The 17,742-nt window shown below is 43.7% G+C and overlaps 1 protein-coding gene across 1 annotated transcript in view; it reads left to right on the top strand.

Moving 5' to 3' along the window:
• Window positions 1-16,273, top strand: part of LOC139291989 (kinesin heavy chain-like) — a 38,635-nt gene extending 22,362 nt beyond the window's left edge. The window contains exons 16-25 of the mRNA XM_070914091.1: window positions 1,626-1,814; window positions 5,226-5,343; window positions 5,482-5,558; window positions 6,753-6,862; window positions 7,203-7,304; window positions 7,970-8,030; window positions 8,123-8,194; window positions 9,795-9,899; window positions 15,118-15,334; window positions 16,119-16,273. Of these exons, the coding sequence (XP_070770192.1) occupies window positions 1,626-1,814; window positions 5,226-5,343; window positions 5,482-5,558; window positions 6,753-6,862; window positions 7,203-7,304; window positions 7,970-8,030; window positions 8,123-8,194; window positions 9,795-9,899; window positions 15,118-15,334; window positions 16,119-16,273 (1,206 nt within the window). The remainder of the gene's footprint in view (window positions 1-1,625; window positions 1,815-5,225; window positions 5,344-5,481; window positions 5,559-6,752; window positions 6,863-7,202; window positions 7,305-7,969; window positions 8,031-8,122; window positions 8,195-9,794; window positions 9,900-15,117; window positions 15,335-16,118) is intronic.
• Window positions 16,274-17,742: the final 1,469 nt, after the last annotated feature.

Below are 17,742 nucleotides of genomic sequence, written 5' to 3'. Positions count from 1 at the left end.
AGGGCAGCTCACATACTGTGTGAAGGTGGGAAGTGTCTTCGCCATGGTGACGTGGTTGAAGTCACCCAAAATAGCAATGAATGCATTCAGGTGTTGAGTCTGTAGACGGGCTATGGCAGAGTGAATGACGTCACACGCCGAATTCGGGTTGGCAGAGGGGGGGGGGGTGTAAACAATCACAACAATGGCATGTGAGAATTCCCTGGGCAAATAATACGGTCTGAGTCCAACAGCCAGCAGTTCAATGTCCGGGCAACAGACACGATCCTTGATGGTGATGTGGGAAGGATTGCACTACCTGTTGTTAACGAGAACGGCAAGCCCCCCTCCTTTACGCTTACCGCTCCCGGTGCAATCCCTGTCGGTCCGGACCGTCTGAAAGCCTTCGATGGAAACGTTGTCGTTGGGAATGTCCTGGTGCAGCCATATCTGCGTAAAGCACATTAAACTACACTCCCGGTACTCCCTCTGACTCCTGGCCAGCGCCGGTAGCTTGTCCATCTTGTTTGCCAGCGATCTCACATTGCCCATGATGAGAGAGGGGAGACACGGCTTATATGTCCTTTTCTCCATAAGCCTCTGCTGTCTCGACCCAACTCTCTTCCCTCGTCGCTTCGTTCCCCCTCTGCATCCTCTGCGTGTTTCTCTCCAGATTTCAGCGGGGATCTCCGATGATCTGGTCTCCAAGCCGGCCGGCTTCAGAGCGATCAGCTGATCTCTGGAGTAAACAAAGCGGCCCAGAAGTTGCTGCGCAACTGTCCGATGTTTGAATGAAAGTATTTCCAGAGTGAAAAAAAGTATGAGAACTCTCTCCACCAGCGTGTTTGGAGAGGGTGCAACTTCAAAAGTCAGTACTTAAAAAAGTTCTGAGTTAAATAAAAGGAATAAAGGAGAAAAAGAAGAAAACAACCAGGAGCGACTGTAACAGGCTGCATGCATGGTCGGCGCATGCACACTTTTATTTCCATTTGTTTTTATGGAATTTGTATTTGTTTTACAAGATATCATAAGCCCGTAGTTATGATAATCATGATCCAGATCACAAACAGAAATTTCTCAATCAGAAACTGATGCAGCTAATTACCAAGTGCGACATCTTGCAGTTATCTGCAGAAGACGCCTTCGCCTCATTTAAATGAGTCTACAGGTATTTCTGATGATTTGTAAAAAGCAGTATAGGTCTAACCCTAGTTAGGCAAGTGGCGTCTGCGACGTATGCTGTTACGTAATTCTGCGTGCTGAGGGGAAGTGGAACTACTAATGAAATGCTGCGGACGTGAAAGAACTCTAGTCAAAGCTCACACGTGAAAAAATATGTAGAAAACATGATGGACATACTGTATGACACAATATAACAGGTTACAGTCTCCTCATTGCTCCACACAGATCTGAGTTTTTTTTCTGACACTATTTTTCGTCTCTTGACTGGAAGCTTCAGTGGACGTTAAAGTCTGTTTCCTTTGTCACATTTTGCTTTCATGGATACAAATATAACTTTTCTGCCTCAGCCAAGCATAAAAACTGATTTTTAAAATTTTCAGCATTTCCTCTCAGGTTTTTTTATGCACATTAAAAACAGGTGGATGGAAACCCACCTCGTCACGTTAGTATCTCTCTCTCTTCAGATGACGGAGATGAGCGGAGTGATGGAGGAGGAGTTCACCACAGCTCGTCTCTACATCAGTAAGATGAAGTCTGAGGTCAAATCTCTGGTGAACCGCAGCAAACAGCTGGAGGTCAACCTGACGGAGAACATCTGCAGGATGGAGGCCAACGAGAAGGAGCTCAACACCTGCCAACTGCTCGTCTCACAGGTAACAAATTAAATGGTTAAAGGTAGAAATTCAGAGGTTCACCTTATTTAATGGATAAAATCATGTATTATAATATAGTAGTGGATTATCTGCACAGTTTATATAAAAATACGTACATCCTTATTTCTGCAATTTGTGTCAAAGATCACATTCATATCTCGGTGAAATCTGAACACAGTTCAATTCAATTCATTTCAATTCAATTCAGTTTTATTTATATAGCGCAAAGTCACAACAAAAGTCATCTCATGACACTTTACAAATAGAGCAGGTCTAGACCGACTCTTTATAATGTTATTACAGACACCCAACAGTTCCCACCATGAGCAAGCACTTTGGCAACAGTGGCAAGGAAAAACTTCCTTTCAAGAGGCAGAAACCTTGAGCAGAACCAGACCCTAGGTTTGCGGTCATCTGCTTGGGTTGGAGAGAGAGAGAGAGGGAGAGAGAGAGAGAGACATAGAGAGGGAGGGAGAAAGAGAGAGGGGGAGAGACAGATAGACAGACAGAAAGAGAAAGAGAGAGATAGACGTAGAGACACAGACAGACAGGCAGACAGGCAGAGATGTATGGCAGCACTAGCAGTAGCCATAGCAGCTATAATTATAATAATAATGGAAATATGACTGAAAATAGTAGTTACATCTGTAATAATAGCTGAGATTAATAATAGAAATAACAGCTTTAATAGTAACATAACTATGACTAAACATAATAACTGTAGTGATGAGAGTCAGGCGGGCCCATGGCGGCAGCAGCCAGGCGTACCAGGACCACGATCCACAGGAACCTGCGAGACGACAAAGCTCAAAGAAGCTCCGGGGAAGATATGAAGTTAGTAACATGCATTGGAGGGACATGAATGTGTAAAGATGGAGAGGGAGAGGAGGAAAGCTCAGTGCATCATGGGAAGTCCCCCAGTAGTCTAGGCCTATAGCAGCATAACTAGGGGCTGGTCCAGGCAGGCCTGAGCCAGCCCTAACTATAAGCGTTATCAAAAAGCAAAGTTTTAAGCCTACTCTTAAAAGTAGAGAGTGTGTCTGCCTCCCTGACCCAAACTGTGAGCCAATTCCACAGGAGAGGAGCTTGATAGCTGAAGACTCTGGCTTCTGTTCTGCTTTTGGAGACTCTGGGAACCACAAGCAACACTGCATTCTGGGAGCGCAGTTCTCTAATGGGGTAATAGGGTACTATGAGCTCTTTCAGATATGATGATGCCTGACCAGCAAGAGCTTTGTAGGTCAGGAGAAGGATTTTAAACTCTATTCTAAATTTTACAGGGAGCCAGTGCAGCGAAGCTAATACAGAAGAAATATAGACATGAAACATATTTTTAGATTCAGTGTAACTTACCCTCACCAACAATATCATTATCTCTGATGTCCATCATGAAAACATTTCCATAAACCCACTTAGATCATAGAAAACAGACGTTCCTTATAAATGCAGAACTTGCCTGAGAATCCTCATGTTTTAAAGTTTCCTTCAGTCTCACAGTGATCCAGTGATAGTTGTCTGTACATCCATGAGTACACTGCAAACAGGAGCTGCTAACAGCTGATTCAGCTACTTTAATGGAGACAATGTGACTAAATGTAAACAAATATAGACCTCAGAATCAGAATCAGAATCAGAAATACTTTATTGATCCCAGAGGGGAAATTGTACAGTACCGGTGCTCCCATTCAAGATTAGAAAGTAGCATAATTTAGAGCTAAAAGTATGTACAAAATATAAAAATGAGAAATAGAAAATAAAAATATACACATTTACAGTATTTAAGTGAAAAATAAAAGTAAAAAATATATACAATAACAATGTATATATATGTATGTATTGCACTGTTGTGTATGACTATATATGTATTGCACTGAAATATTTAAAGAATAAATAGTGAGGTAGTATATGGCAGGTGAAGTAGGTACAGATTTCCAGTCTCTTCCTGAGTGTCAACACTCAGAGGGAGGAGTTGAACAGTTTGATGGCCACAGACAGGAATGATTTCCTGTGGCGCTCAGTTGTACATTTCGGAGGAATGAGTCTCCCTCTGAAGGTGCTCTTGTGTCCGACCAGTACGTCATGGAGAGGATGCGAAACATTGTCCAAGATGCCCCTTGCGGATCAGTTTGTTGAGTCTGTTGGCGTCCACCACCCTCAGCCTGCTGCCCCAGCATGCAACATCATAGTGGATGGCACTGGCCACCACAGACTCATAAAACATCCTCAGCATAGTCCAGCAGATGTTGAAGGACCTCAGCCACCTCAGAAAATAGAGACGGCTCTGGCCCTTCTTGTAGAGGGCATTAGTGTTCTTTACCCAGTCCAGTTTATTGTCTATGTGAACTCCCAGGTACTTGTAATCCTCTGCAATGTCCACACTGACCCTCTGGATGGAAACAGGGGTCATTGGCGCCTTGGTCCTCCTCAGATCCACAGTACTCCACATAGCTGGGGGGCACAGGCTTTAAGCACCCTGGGACTGACACCATCACGGCCTGCAGCCTTGCTTGAGTGGAGTCCCATCAGCTGTCTCCTAACATGGTCAGCAGTGAAGCACATTGTAGAGGTGACCGGCGGGGGAGGGGTGGTGTCGTCAGGTTGAAGAGTGCCGTCAGTGCAGGAAGTCTTCCACAGGGCCGGGACTTTCTCCACAATGATGCTCATATTGAATATGTGCATGACCACCCCACAGCTGGTCTGCACAGTACTTGAGCAGTCTGGGGCTGATTCCGTCCGGCCCTGAGGCCTTTCTCACCTTGATGAATCTCAGCTCCCTTCTCACTTGGTCTGCTGTTAGGGAGAGGGTCTGGTGTTAATAAGGGAGGGGACAAGCAGGGGGGTGGAGTGGAGGGCAGCTTGGGGAGGTGTGAAGAGGGGGCAGGATAGGTGGGGGAGGGAGACTGGGCAGAATCGAATCTGTTGAAAAACAGGTTCCGTTGGTTAGCCCAGTCCCTGTCTCCACTGTCCTGGTGTCTCCCCTCACCTTTTCCATGTCCATAGATCTTCTTAAGTCCTCTCCAGACATCCCTGGTGTTATTCTGCCCCAGATGTTCCTCCAGTTTCCTCCTGTAGCTCTCCTTGCCCTTCCTTATTTGTTGCCGGAGCTGCTTCTGGATGCTCTGCAGCTGCTCTTTGTCCCCCAACCTAAAGGCCCTCTTCTTTTCATTCAGCAGGGCCTTAATGTCGGGGTCACCCAGGGTTTGTTGTTGGGAAAACACTGTACCTTCTTGGAAGGCACCATGTTCTCCACACAGAAGTTGATATAGTCTGTAATGCAGTGGGTCAATGTTAATTAATAAATTATAAATCCAGTTTCTTGTTTGCGTTGTTGTTATGATCATAATTAATATTATTCTGAATATTATTATCAGTACATTAATGCTAATTAAGTGTCCTGCATGTTTGTTGCAGCTCCAGGCGAAGATCGTGTCTCTGACAGATGACCTGCAGAAGGTGGAGCAGAAGAAGAGGAAGCTGGAGGAGAGTCAGGACACTCTGATGGAGGAGGTCGCCAAACTCCACGCTCAAGGTCAGACAATGTCCCCATGGTTACTCTGCTTTCTGATTGGCTGGCAGCTGTCTGTTAACATCAAACACAGATTAGAGATGATAATAGACTCTCAGTCTTCAAGTCTTCAGATGAAAACTGGTTTGTGCGTGTGTTCAGGTCAAATGCATGAGGTGACGGTGATGGACAAAGAGAAAGAACACATGAGCAGACTGAAGGATGCTGTTGAGATGAAGGTAAAAGTCATCCAATCATGTTCTCACTCTGTGTTTCAAATCACACGTCAGAGTACTTGTCAGAGCCGAGTTCGTCTAAAGAAAACAAATTCCAACAATGTGTTAAATCAGGTGTTCTTCATGGGTCCAGTTTAGGATCCTTATTGTTACTAATCTATATAAATTATATACCTAACTCAACACACCAATCAGGTAGAAAGAGAGGAGTATCTCTTTTGAGACAGTTAATTTTACACTGACTAAAGTCTACAAAGATATTTGCTTCTGGTAAATGGATCTATTGATGGAATAAAAGCCCCTTGAAAAGGTATGCTCCAAATGATGAGCCTGGCTTCATTAGTACAATCTTTACCACAATACTATAGCACAGCTATAGACAACCTATCCCAAAAACTCCCAATTCTAGAATTAGTAAAATGCTTACACACCAATCGACAGAGTCAGGTCTGGTGGGTGTTTGGAGAAGGAAATTCCCTAAAGGTAGATATATTAGTTTTCATTCACATAGATATTCATCTTTTTCTAGAATTTATCATTTTCTTACCCCCAAAGCAGAGCTGCACAGGATAGAAGATATAAACATTTGACCAACTACTGTAACTGATCATGTACCTCTTGCATTATCGTGGGACATAGGTCACAGGCCAACAACCAAACAATGGAGATTAAATCTATCACTTTTGAATGATAAGGAATTTATCACATTTGTAACAACTGAACTAAGTAATTACCTATGTACAAATGTCTCACCCAAAATATCACTTCTCATTCTATGGGACTGTGCTAAGCCATAGTTAAATGAAGTGACTTAGAGAACTGAAGATAAGTGAAGTGTTCCTGATGTAGTTAAATGAAGTGAATTAGAGAATTGAAGTGTTCCTGCTGTAGTTCAATAAAGTGAGTTAGAGAACTGAAGATAACTGAAATGTTCCTGCTGTTGTTAAATGAAGTGAGTCAAAGAAATAAATGGTAAATGATCTCACTTATATAGTGCTTTTCAACCTTCACGGTTCCCAAAGCGCTTTACAGCTAAGTCTCATTCACTCACACATTCACACACCGATGGCGACCGAGCTGCCATGCAAGGTGCTGGTCTCCATCAGGAGCAACTTAGGGTTCAGTTCCTGCTGTAGTTAAATGAAGCAAGTTAAAGAACTGAAGATAACTGAAGTGTTCCTGCCATGTGTTCTGTAGAGAACTCTGGAGGAGCAGATGGAGAACCACAGAGAGGTTCATCACAAACAGCTGAGTCACCTCCGAGACGAGATCGAGCAGAAGCAAAGAGATGTCGACCAACTCAAAGAGTATGTTATTGATTAATTATTATAACTGCACAGTGACTGATAGTTTGTCTGCTGCTCTGTGTGGTTTTTATCATTAATGGGGTTATTATATTGTCTTTATTCATTAAATAGGGTTAGTGTGTGGAAAGTTGGAAAGTGGTTGTCACATTTTAGTAATTTGATGTTTGATATTGATTATTGTTATTGTTTTAATCAATACAAAGTTCTCTGTCAGTTTTTAGTGTCATTTTTGTCGTGCATATTTAATTTTGATGACTTGATGTTAGGCTACAGCTGTTCAAATGGGGTGCAGGTATGGAGTATTGATTGATGTGCTGCAGTAATAAATGTGTTGTTTTAGTGTGAATCGGGCTCTGCAGCTGGAGAACAGGAAACTTCAGTGTGACTTTGACAAACTGAGAGCTGAGGATCAGAACAAAGACCAGAAACTCCAGAAACTGCAGTAAGTTTGTCCCTTTGTGGTCACCGTAGACTCAACAGGCATCTCTGCTGCTTTCACACAAACATCCAGACTCACATTTCCCACAAACTGTCAGTTATTCTTTTTCATTTTCATATAAAAAATCAACTGGAAACACTAGAAATTAAAAATATATATATCTCTAATAAAAGTTTTAAAAAATTGTCCTCTTGGCCGAGGTGTAAAAGTTGCTGTGTGGATAAAACAGAAGTCATATTTCCATCATGCTCTCCACATCTTTTAATGATGTCATCTCGCTGTGTCCTCTTCTTCTGTGATGGTTTAATAGCAGAAGTGACTTAAGAATTAGCGCCACCAGCTGTGTATTAGTTCCACCAGCTGTTTATCTCTATCAACCAGCTCATATTCACACAGCCGCAGTGGATGGAAACACGCATTCATTCACATTTTCTTTTAATGATTTTCTGGAACTCAGTTAAACTTTGTGCTTCTTTTGAATGGAAACTTGGCAACTTGTTCACATCAGATCCTTCAGTGGACAAACACTCAGTTTCTCTTCATCAGTCCATGTTTTATTAAACCCAGATTCAGATTCTCATCATTATTATAGTATAATAATAAAAATAATCATCATCATCATCATCATCATAATGATAATATCATCGGATTCTGCTTGTGTGATTCAGGTTCTTGAATGAGAAGAGAGAACAAGCCAAAGAGGACCTGAAGGGTCTGGAGGACACTGTGGTACGTGGATTATTTTTTTTACATTCATCAAATCTTTATCTGCAGCAGTGACAGATCTGAGATCAGCTGATTTATTATGTTTCATCCAACAGGCTAAAGAGCTGCAGACGCTGAACAACCTTCGTAAAGTCTTCATCCAGGACATCGGCACTCGAGTCAAGAATGTAAGAAAACCATCAGTCAGGCTGGCTGATCAGGGGTTAAACTGATCGGTCCAGACAAAAGCTGATCAATCAATTGATTATCTTCTAGCTCAAGCTCAAGTTCCCTGAAGAAGCTCAGAATCCCTGAAAGCTGAAACTTAAACGAGGATTAAGACCAGTCCACATCATCCGAACCGAGAAGGTATCATTAGTATGGAAAGCTTTGGGAAGGTCAACAAATAGTGCAGCACAGTGCTGCTTTTTGTCTGATATCATTTAGTAGAGGATTTAGAGTAGAGGCTGAGATTGAAATAAATTCAGATTGGTCTAAATCCTGACTGCTGTGGCTGGAGAGTACAGTTATGGTCTAGATAAACATGGTTAACCAGTTGACCACTAACTCCAGTAGGCAGTAGGCTGCAGCTAGCTCCTGGCTTTAGCACTGTTAAGGGTCACCTGAACATGATTCAGAAACACAGGAAGAGAAATGTTTACCCATCCAATGACAAGAAGGATATCTGGATTACGTGATTGTTTGAAAAAAAAAGTCTGTAATTTAGTTTCCTTTTTTTTCATTATGAAATGAAAGACTAGTTGTCAGAAGGATTACCTGAGCTGATTTCCATACAGTTGGGACTGCAAAGATGTCATGTGTTGTCCTCTGCATCACATACACAGTCCATCTCAAAAAATCAAATTTTCTTTGAACAGATGATCTCAGTCTGACCTCATAGAGCTCTAACAGGATAAAGCTCCTCTGCAGCTCTAATAAATATAAGCACAGGTAGGAGTTATTTCATAGGTTAGGAAAGTTCAGAAAAGGTTTTGACTTCTAGTCCAAAAGTTGAACCAACTTAGCATCGCTCTGAGAATTTCAGTCCAGTTAGAACTGATTTCCTCTTGATTTGCTTTATAAATACGGATGTTTTGACTCAATTTGAGTAGTTGAATTTCTGGTCATCTAAAAATCACCAACTGAATCTGAAAAAAAGCTTTCACATTTCTCTGTAGACATATAAAAAAGGGGATTTCAAACCACATGAATCCAGACGTAAAATATTTCAATGCTATAAATTTGATGTCATTTTAACATGAAGTATTCAAGTATTACTGCACATAGCAGGTGTTTGTTAGACGCCATCACACACACACACACACACACACACACACACACACACAGACACACACATAAAACACAACTGACGACAACCACAATAATTTTGTTGTCAAAACAATAGCACCTTCAGACCACGGCAAATTCCTTGTAATGTATGTTACTTGGCAATAAACAGTTTCTGATTCTGATTCTGATTCTGATAATAATACCAGCAGCTGCTTAAATGAAACATAATCAAGAACACTGACTGTTTGGTCCCACAACCTACAATAATGAGATGCTGGGTAATTGGACAGTGGTGCATCCTACGTTTAAAACAATGGGTGTGGCTGTTTTGACACTCATCATATACCCCCCGATGTCTGCTGGCCTTGAGGTTTTGAGAAGTTTAAAGGGTCATTTGGTTTCGTGGTGAGAGTGAGATGTTAGATGTATGTCAGTCTGTGTGTTCAGAGATATACTTGAACATCAGTGTTGACGTTTTTCTTGTTTTTTCTTAAACAGAGTTCAGAGAACGACTGTGACGAGGCTGGCGGCAGTCTGGCTCAGAGACAGAGGATCATCTTCTTAGAGAATAACCTGGAGCAGCTCAGCAAGGTCCACAAACAGGTCAGTGATTACACCTCAAGGAAACATTCACACCCATTCACTAGGACCCGACCATCTTGTTTACTGTTGCTAATCTGTCAATCTTTATGCTCACATCACACATAACAGTTTACAATGATAACGGTGGCAGATTTACCATCATTCATAGTCCTTTTTAAATGCGTCCTCAATTTAAATCAGACTTAAAGAAGCTTTTCATTTCTACCTCACTGTTGATTTTGCTGATTGTTGACTGTGAAGTGAGAGGGAGTGTTTTTCTGCATTCTGTATTCCCATTTCATGTTTTATGCTTGTCAACGATAACCTCAATGTTACTGACCATAGATAATGTAACAATACTAAAGATTTAAGTAATGGACACCAGACACCAAATATTTCAACCTTTCAGTTTCTGAGAAATCATGTATACTTGTTCTTCATTTCGTCATGACAGACAGCTGAAAGTACTACGATACCCATGAGCCTCTGCCACTGTTGCCATTGAGACGAAGCCCATCAGAGGCACAAATCAGAGCAGTAGTGAATTGAAAACGTTTTCTCTTTGCAGTTGAGAACAAAACACGGCACCATAGTTACTGAATCCATCCAAAACTGACTCAGAATTTAAAAATGAGGCTAAAGCTAACAGGTCCCAGGCCATGATATCATGCTAACAGACTGAGGCTAAAGTTAACAGGTACCAGGTCCTAATGTCATGCTAACAAACTGGGGCTAAAGCTAACAGGTCCCAGGCCATGATATCATGCTAACATACTGAGACTAAAGCTAACAGGTACCAGGTCATGATGACCCTGTTTACACCTGGTATTAATATGTGTCTTGGGCCACCTCCGAATGTGGTCTGAGCAATCTGATCTCATTGCGTCTTTGGTGCATTCGCACCTGGTATTAGAGCTGTCCACTTGTGATTGGATCACCCAGGACAGATGTTAATACTAGGTGTGAACAGGGCAGATGTCATGCTAACAGACTGAGGCTGAAGCTAACAGGTCCCAGGCCATGATATCATGCTAACAGGCTGAGGCTAAAGCTAACAGGTCCCAGTCCATTACATCATACTAACAGACTGGTAAAAACAGATTCCAGGTAAAAAGTAAATATCCTCACCAGCTGATGATTCAGAATCAGAATCAGAAATTGTAAAATTGTACAGTACTGGTGCTCCCATTCAAGAGTAAAAAGTGGTATAATTTAGAACTAAAAGTATGTACAAAATATAAAAATAAGAAATAGAAAATAAAAAATATACACATTTACAGTATTTAAGTGAACAATGAAGTAAAAAATATATACAATAATAATGTATATGTATTTGTATACAGATATATATGTATGTATGTATTGCACTGAAGTGTATAACTATATATGTATTGAACTTAAACATTTAAGAATAAATAGTGAGGTAGTATATGAACAGGTGAAGTAGATCCAGATTTCCAGTCTCTTCCTGAGTGTCTGACACTCAGAGGGAGGAGTTGAACAGTTTGATGGCCACAGGCAGAAATGATTTCCAGTGGCGCTCTGTTGTACATTTGTGAGGAATGAGTCTCCCACTGAAGGTGCTCTTGTGTCCGACCAGTACGTCATGGAGAGGATGTGAAACATTGTCCAAGATGCCCCGCAGCTTGGACAGCATCCTCCTCTCTGACACCACCGTCAGAGAGTCCAGCTCCACCCCCACAACGTCACTGGCCTTGCGGATCAGTTTGTTGAGTCTGTCGGAGTCCGCCACCCTCAGCCTGCTGCCCCAGCATGTAACAGCATAGAGGATAGCACTGGCCACCACAGACTCATAAAACATCCTCAGCATAGTCCGGCAGATGTTGAAGGACCTCAGCCGCCTCAGAAAATAGAGATGGCTCTGGCCCTTCTTGTAGAGGGCATTAGTGTTCTTTACCCAGTCCAGTTTATTGTCTATGTGAACTCCTAGGTACTTGTAATCCTCTACAATGTCCACACTGACCCCCTGGATGGAAACAGGGGTCATCGGCGCCTTGGTCCTCCTCAGATCAACAGTCAGTTCCTTTGTCTTTGTCACGTTGAGCTGCAGGTGGTTCTGCTCGCACCATGCGACAAAGTTGAAAAAAAACTTCTGAAGATGGCAGGTCTCAGTGCAGTGGCTGAAGTCCGTGGTGTAGGGAGAGAGGACAGTCCCCTGCGGGGCCCCGGTGTTGCTGACCACTCTGTCTGACACACAGTGTTGTAAGCGCACATACTGTGGCCTGCCAGTCAGGTAGTTGACAATCCAGGACACGAGGGGGGCATCCACCTGCATCTCCGCCAGCTTCTCACCCAGTAGAGCCAGACGGATGGTGTTGAACGCACTGGAGAAGTCAAAAAACATGACTCTCACAGTGCTCGCCGGCTTATCCAGGTGGGCATAGACGCGGTTGAGCAGGTAGATGATGGCATCCTCCACTCCAAGTCGGGGCTGGTAGGCGAACTGAAGGGGGTCCAAATGTGGCTTGACCATGGGCCGGAGCTGCTCCAGGACGAGTCTCTGCAGGGTCTTCATGATGTGGGAGGTCAGTGCCACGGGTCTGTAGTCCTTGAAGCCACTGGGTCGCAGAGTCTTCGGCACAGGAACGAGGCAGGACGTCTTCCACAGCACGGGGACCCTCTGAAGACTCAGGCTCATGTTGAAGACATGGTGAAGTACTCCACATAGCTGGGGGGCACAGGCTTTAAGCACCCTGGGGCTGACACCATTAGGGCCTGCAGCCTTGCTGGAGTGGAGTCTCATCAGCTGTCTCCTAACATGGTCAGCAGTGAAGCACACTGTAGAGATGACCGGTGGGGGAGGGATGGTGTCGTCAGGTTTAAGAGTGCCATCAGCCTGGGGACTGGGGAACGAGGTGTGAGGAAAGCTCTCACAGGGGGGTGGGGGGCTGTGAGGAGCAGGAGGGGGAGGGGGGAGTGGAATAGGTGAAGGTTGGAGGCAGACAGCAGAAGAGTCATGAGGGGGTTGAGCAGGGCCCACAGAGTCAAATCTGTTGAAAAACAGATTCAGTTCGTTGGCCCGGTCCACACTGCCTTCAGCTCCTCTGTTGTTGGTCGGCCTGTAACCCGTGATGGTCCTCATTCCACTCCAGACCTCTCTGATGTTGTTCTGCTGGAGTTTCCACTCCAGCTTCCTCCTGTACTTCTCCTTAGCCTCCCTGATCTTCACCTTCAGTTCCCCCTGGATTGTTCTCACCTAATCTCTGTTGCCAGCTCTGAAGGCCCTCTTCTTTTCGTTCAGTACGGCCTTGATGTCCTTTGTCACCCATGGCTTGTTGTTAGAATAACAATGGACAGTCCTTGCTGGGACAGTGAAGTCCACACAGAAGTTGATGTAATCCGTGATGCACTCTTTGAGCCCATCAATGTCCTCTCCATGCGGCTGACAGAGCACCTGCCAGCCAGTCACTTCAAAACATCCCTGAAGTGTCTCATAAGCCTCCTCCGACCATCTCCTCACTGTCCTCGTGGTTGCAGGCTGGCTCTTGACTAGAGGCACATAACAGGGGTTGAGGTGCACTAGGTTGTGGTCTGACCTACCCAGAGGGGGGAGGGGAGAGGAGCTGTATGCATCCTTCATGTTAGCATACAGCAAGTGCAGGGTCCTCTCCTCTCTAGTAGGACAGCTCACATACTGTGTGAAGGTGGGAAGTGTCTTTGCCATGGTGACGCGGTTGAAGTCACCCGAAATAGAAATGAATGCATTCGGGTGTTGAGTCTGTAAACGGGCTATGGCGGAGTGAATGACGTCACACGCCGACTTCGGGTTGGCAGAGTGGGGGATGTAAACAGTCACAACAATGGCATGTGAGAATTCCCTGGGCAAATAATACGGCCTTAGTCCAACAGCCAACAGTTCAATGTCCGGGCAACAGACATGATCCTTGATGGTGATGTGGGAAGGATTGCACCACCGGTTGTTAAAGAGAACGGCAAGCCCCCCTCCTTTGCGCTTACCGCTCCCAGTGCAATCCCTGTCGGCCCGGACGGTCTGAAAGCCGTCAATGGAGACGTTGTCATCGGGAATGTCCTGGTGCAGCCATGTCTCCGTAAAGCACATTAAACTACACTCCCGGTACTCCCTCTGACTCATGGCCAGCGCTGTCAGCTCGTCCATCTTGTTTGCCAGCGATCTCACATTGCCCATGATGAGAGAGGGGAGACACAGTTTATATGTCCTTTTCTCCATAAGCCTCTGCTGTCTCGACCCAACTCTCTTCCCTCGTCGCTTCGTTCCCCCTCTGCATCCTCTGCGTGTTTTTCTCCAGATTTCAGCGGGGATCTCTGATGATCTGGTCTCCAAGCCGGCCGGCTTCAGAGCGATCAGCTGATCTCTGGAGTAAACAAAGCGGCCCAGAAGTTGCTGCGCGACTGTCCGATGTTTGAATGAAAGTATTTCCAGAGACAAAAAAAGGACCAGAACTCTCTCCACCGGCATGTTTGAAGAGGGCACAACTTCAAAAGTCAGTACTTAAAAAAAGTTCTGAGTTAAATAAATAAATAATGGAGAAAAAGTAAAAGAAAGAAAAAAACAAACAGGAGCGACTGTAACAGGCTGCATGCATGGTCGGCGCATGCGCAGTACTGTAGAGGATGTGGAACTGAAGGATCTCAGAAAAAGAGGATCCAGAATAAACAAACTCTTTTAAACTCTAGTTAAAACTGAGTTAAAAAGTGAAGTTAATGTAGAACAACAACAGAGAGGACGGCGAAACCTTCAGCCACAGTGAGCAGGATGTACGTACACTCATTGAGTAATATTGAACACAGCTCAGAGTGCAGCTGGTGGAGGTGTTGATACAGATGATGTTTCTCTAATACTGTTGTAAATCAAACAATCAATCAATGTGTAGTGATTTTACAGTTCAATGACAGTCTGTCAATTTCAAGTTTATTGTGTTGATTGATAAGATTTGCTCTATTTTCTATTTGGTAAGATTCATGTGTATATATGTGTATATATATATTCATATATGTATATATATATAATTATATATATGCATATGTATAAGTGTATTTTCAGACAATCTGTGTTATGTTTACGCTGCTTTTCAGATATTTATTTCCAGTAAAACTGACCATTGCAAATGTATAGAATCTAGAATGCATAATCAACCTCTGTCAACATGTCTTCATCTGTACAATACTCCTTTAATTTAATCAAACACTCGCTGAAGCAACTCAAGCCTCAGTAAATGAAACCCTTTCTGTTCTCCAGCTGGTGCGGGACAATGCTGACCTTCGCTGTGAGCTGCCCAAGTTGGAGAAGCGTCTGCGGGCCACAGCAGAGCGAGTGAAAGCTCTGGAAGCCGCCCTGAAAGACGCCAAGGAGTCGGCTGTGAGGGACCGCAAACGCTACCAACAGGAAGTGGACCGCATCAAAGAGGTTGTTCGCTCCAAGAACGTTTCCAGGAGAGGACACTCTGCTCAGATAGGTGACGAAATGTTTGTTACTCACACCTTGCAGGTGTAGGTAGGCGTGCATAGTGTGTTTGGGTTGTCAGATCCCCAGCTCCACCCTCTGGTCCAAATATGGTCACTTCTGGCTCCAAAAAAACAAGATGGCAATGGCCAAAATGCCAAACTCAAGGCTTCAAAATGGTAGTCCACAAACCAACGGGGGACATCACAGTGGCTACGTCCACTTCTGTTGTCTATGATTTGACCTGGGGGGGGGGGGGCTACAGGAAAGGTCATTCAAATGCATAAATTGATTCATCCTGAGGAGCATTAAATCAGGACCTTTCAGGACAATCTGCTTGTTAGATTTTGGTGTAAGTTTTTGGGTTAGGGTTCTGATCCTCTGAGGAGAATCCAGCAGCAGTTTGATGTCTGAATCTGGTTCATGTTTAACCCTTTAACACAGAGTGTGTCTTAGGAGACATGTTTGCGCAAGCGCACTTTGGATTACCATAATTACGTGGTTAGGGTTAGCTATCGGAAAAATTCCAACGGTTTCTGAAAGCTGAGACGTTGCGCTTTACAGCCAGGTTTAGGTTTTAAATTGTAAAAACCTAAGCCTCAAAATGTCTTCCTGGACTTTTATGCTTATTTTGACTGAGAGGCGCGAGTGAAATTACTGTAATGACACCATATTGGCTGTAAAGTGCAACGTCTCAGCTTTCAAAAATTGTTGGAATTTTTTCGCTGACGACACACTCGGTGTTAAAGGGTTAAAGAAGCCAACAGCTGACTCACCTGTCACCTGTCTCCATGTAGCAAAGCCAATCAGAGCAGGACATCAGCACCCATCCTCCTCTCCATCCTTCAGACAGGCCGTCCGGGGAGGAGGGGCGATGTCCAGTCCACGTCACCTCTCCCCCCGACAGCAACCACCACAGCAACCACAACCCCATCATAGCCACAGCAAGTAAGTTAAAGGTGAGTCACAACCACAACAACACTGCAACACCTCAACAACTACAACAACACAGCAACCACCTCAACAACCACAACAACACAACACAGCAAACACAACCCCATCAGAGCCACATCAAGTAAGCTAAAGGTGAGTCACAACCACAGCAACCACATCAGGTCCAGGGAGACCACTTCAACAACACAACACAGCGACCATAACAACACTGCAAACACAACAACACAGAAACCACATCAACAACTACAACCACACATCAACCACCCAACAACCACATCAATAACCACCTCAACAACCATAGCAACACAGCAACCACCTAAACAACCACAACAACACAACACAGCAACCACCTCAACAACCACGACACAACACAGCAACCACCTCAACAACTACAACAACACAGCAACCACCTCAACAACCACGACACAACACAGCAACCACCTCAACAACTACAACAACACAGGAACCACCTCAATAACCACGACACAACACAGCAACCACCTCAACAACCACGACACAACACAGCAACCACCTCAGCCACCTCAATAACTACGACACAACACAGCAACCACCTCAACAACTACAATAACACAGCAACCACCTCAACAACCACAACAACACAACACAGCAACAACCACAACACAACACAGCAACCCCCTCAACAACCACAACAACACAGCAACCTCAACAACCACAACACAGCAACCACCTCAACAACCACAACAACACAACAACCCAATCAGAGCCACAGCAAGTAAGCTTCAGGTGAGTCACAGCCACAGCAACCACATCAGGTCCAGGAAGACCATAAATAGAATTTACTTGGGTTTGATTTCATGAAAATCTGAAAAAATTATATTTTAATATAAATACCACCTTATTTTTAAAAAAGTATTAAACATGTACAATAAAAAACAGTTTGGTGATCAGTTTTGTTAACATCAGTCCGTATAAATAAAGGTTTGTCACTTCCTGTCTTCACAGGTAACAGACGACTCCAAATCAGTTTCCTTTTCTGTGGATCTTTGGATTTCTGTACTCTCCTGCTCTCACCACTCTGCCTTTATTGGAACCAGACTCCTCGTTTCTACTACTTTCCACCTTAACAGCCAACAAGTGCTTTCTTTCCTCCACTGAGTCTGTTCAGCTGTCTGACTCTGTCTTTTCTTTTTCGGACAGAAAATAAGTCAGATCTGGTGCTCTAAGTCTTTTAGTCTGACCGGATAAATTCAGTTGAGTTAAATTTGTTAAACAAACAAGTTTAATAAGTTAACTAAGGGTTTCTATCTGAAGTGAATAAATCTTAACAAGAGTTAGATGATAATGGACTTAAATGTAGACTAAGGTGTTTCTGTTCTCTGGTGAACAGATGTTGATTCATGTGTTGTTATGAAAAACCAAAATCTTCAAAAATTAATTTAAAAAAATAGGAATGTTAAAAATAAAAGTACTGCAGGGAAATCAAAA

This window comes from Enoplosus armatus, chromosome 11, assembly GCF_043641665.1.
Source record: "Enoplosus armatus isolate fEnoArm2 chromosome 11, fEnoArm2.hap1, whole genome shotgun sequence".
Lineage (NCBI taxonomy): Eukaryota > Metazoa > Chordata > Actinopteri > Centrarchiformes > Enoplosidae > Enoplosus > Enoplosus armatus.
This window is presented reverse-complemented; position numbering and strand designations above follow the sequence as displayed.